Source organism: Morus notabilis, unplaced genomic scaffold (assembly GCF_000414095.1).
Source record: "Morus notabilis unplaced genomic scaffold, ASM41409v2 Scaffold10381, whole genome shotgun sequence".
NCBI lineage: Eukaryota > Viridiplantae > Streptophyta > Magnoliopsida > Rosales > Moraceae > Morus > Morus notabilis.
Window position 1 is genome coordinate 260 of NW_010362862.1, and position 1168 is coordinate 1427.

Sequence of the window (1168 nt, forward strand, 5' to 3'; positions counted from 1 at the left end):
ACTCGCAAGCTTATATAAAAAGAGTTGACGAAAAAATTATTTTTATTGGTACAGAAGAAAAATAAAAGTAAAAACAAACAAGGCTAGCATAGTTTCATAGAAACTCTTAAATATTCCTACTTTTATTTTTTTTCAAATTCAACTTTAAATCACAAGAAATTCATTGGAAGGAACAGCAGAAACGCAACGAAACCAAATTCTGGCAAATTCTAGCGAAAATAAATAAAAAGTAAAAATCAAAGGCGTGGCAAGTTGTGGCAGCAGAAACTTACCAAATTACCAAACAGTACGACACCCTTCATGTGATCAACTTTCATGGCAATAAAGTTATGCTTAAAAGCATCCACTGAAATCTTCTCGACAACAGAAAAATCATAAAACGGAATCATTTGAGATAAACACTCAATTTTCATTGTCTGATACACCTGAGAAACCTGAAAGAGTAAAAAGAAGAAATTAACAATTGCAAGAACTACCATATTTAAATAGGGAGAGGTAAATAATATGGAATCTGCTATAGTAAACATAATCAATGACACACCTGCTGAAGTAACCTCAGAGTAGCAAGCTTTTCCACGGCAGGAACATATTGAGAAAGTTTCACCTCTGGAACAGACGAAGCGGAAGAAAGCTTACCCCCAACTTTTGAAATCTTGGTCAACAATGGGTGTATCTTTAATGCAAGATCTAGAGGCAGAAATTCATGCTCTAGAAGATGGTAAAGATCCTTTACTTCCTGGGTTGCACAGCTTAATACCCCCTTCGCAGCCTGAAAACAATATCCACATATATTTCAAATGACATGATTTTTTTTTCCTTCCATTCCCAGAGCATCAGAACATGCATACTTGTATATCCACCTCTTTTGCATCCATGTTATGAGTAAAAATAGACAATTTTGAATGTTTGAAAGAAAGTTCAGACATGAAAACTTTAAAAAACCTTCACTTCTCAAAAACCTCCAGTACTAAAAATATGATGCAATGAAATAATATTTCTACAAGAATAACATACTGGAATATGTATTAACCACTAGAATTGGAAACCTTAAAAGTTTGACTGTGGAGATTGTAACATTCGTGCCATTTTGAAAATAATATGTTCTAGTGTCATCACAAGGCAGAGCCTGCAAACTTGAAATAACCATGAATAATAAAGAAAAAAAAAA

General features: G+C 33.3%; 1 protein-coding gene across 1 annotated transcript; it reads right to left on the reverse strand.

Moving 5' to 3' along the window:
- Positions 1 to 272: 272 nt before the first annotated feature.
- On the reverse strand, positions 273 to 875 carry LOC112092509 (eukaryotic translation initiation factor 3 subunit A-like; the record flags this gene model as incomplete). Its single annotated transcript, XM_024168890.1, has 3 exons — positions 849 to 875; positions 542 to 769; positions 273 to 434 (listed from the first exon to the last, which is right to left on the reverse strand). Coding segments are annotated over exons 1-3 (417 nt in total), but the record flags the coding sequence as incomplete, so codon positions are not given.
- Between the last annotated feature and the right edge of the window lie 293 nt (positions 876 to 1168).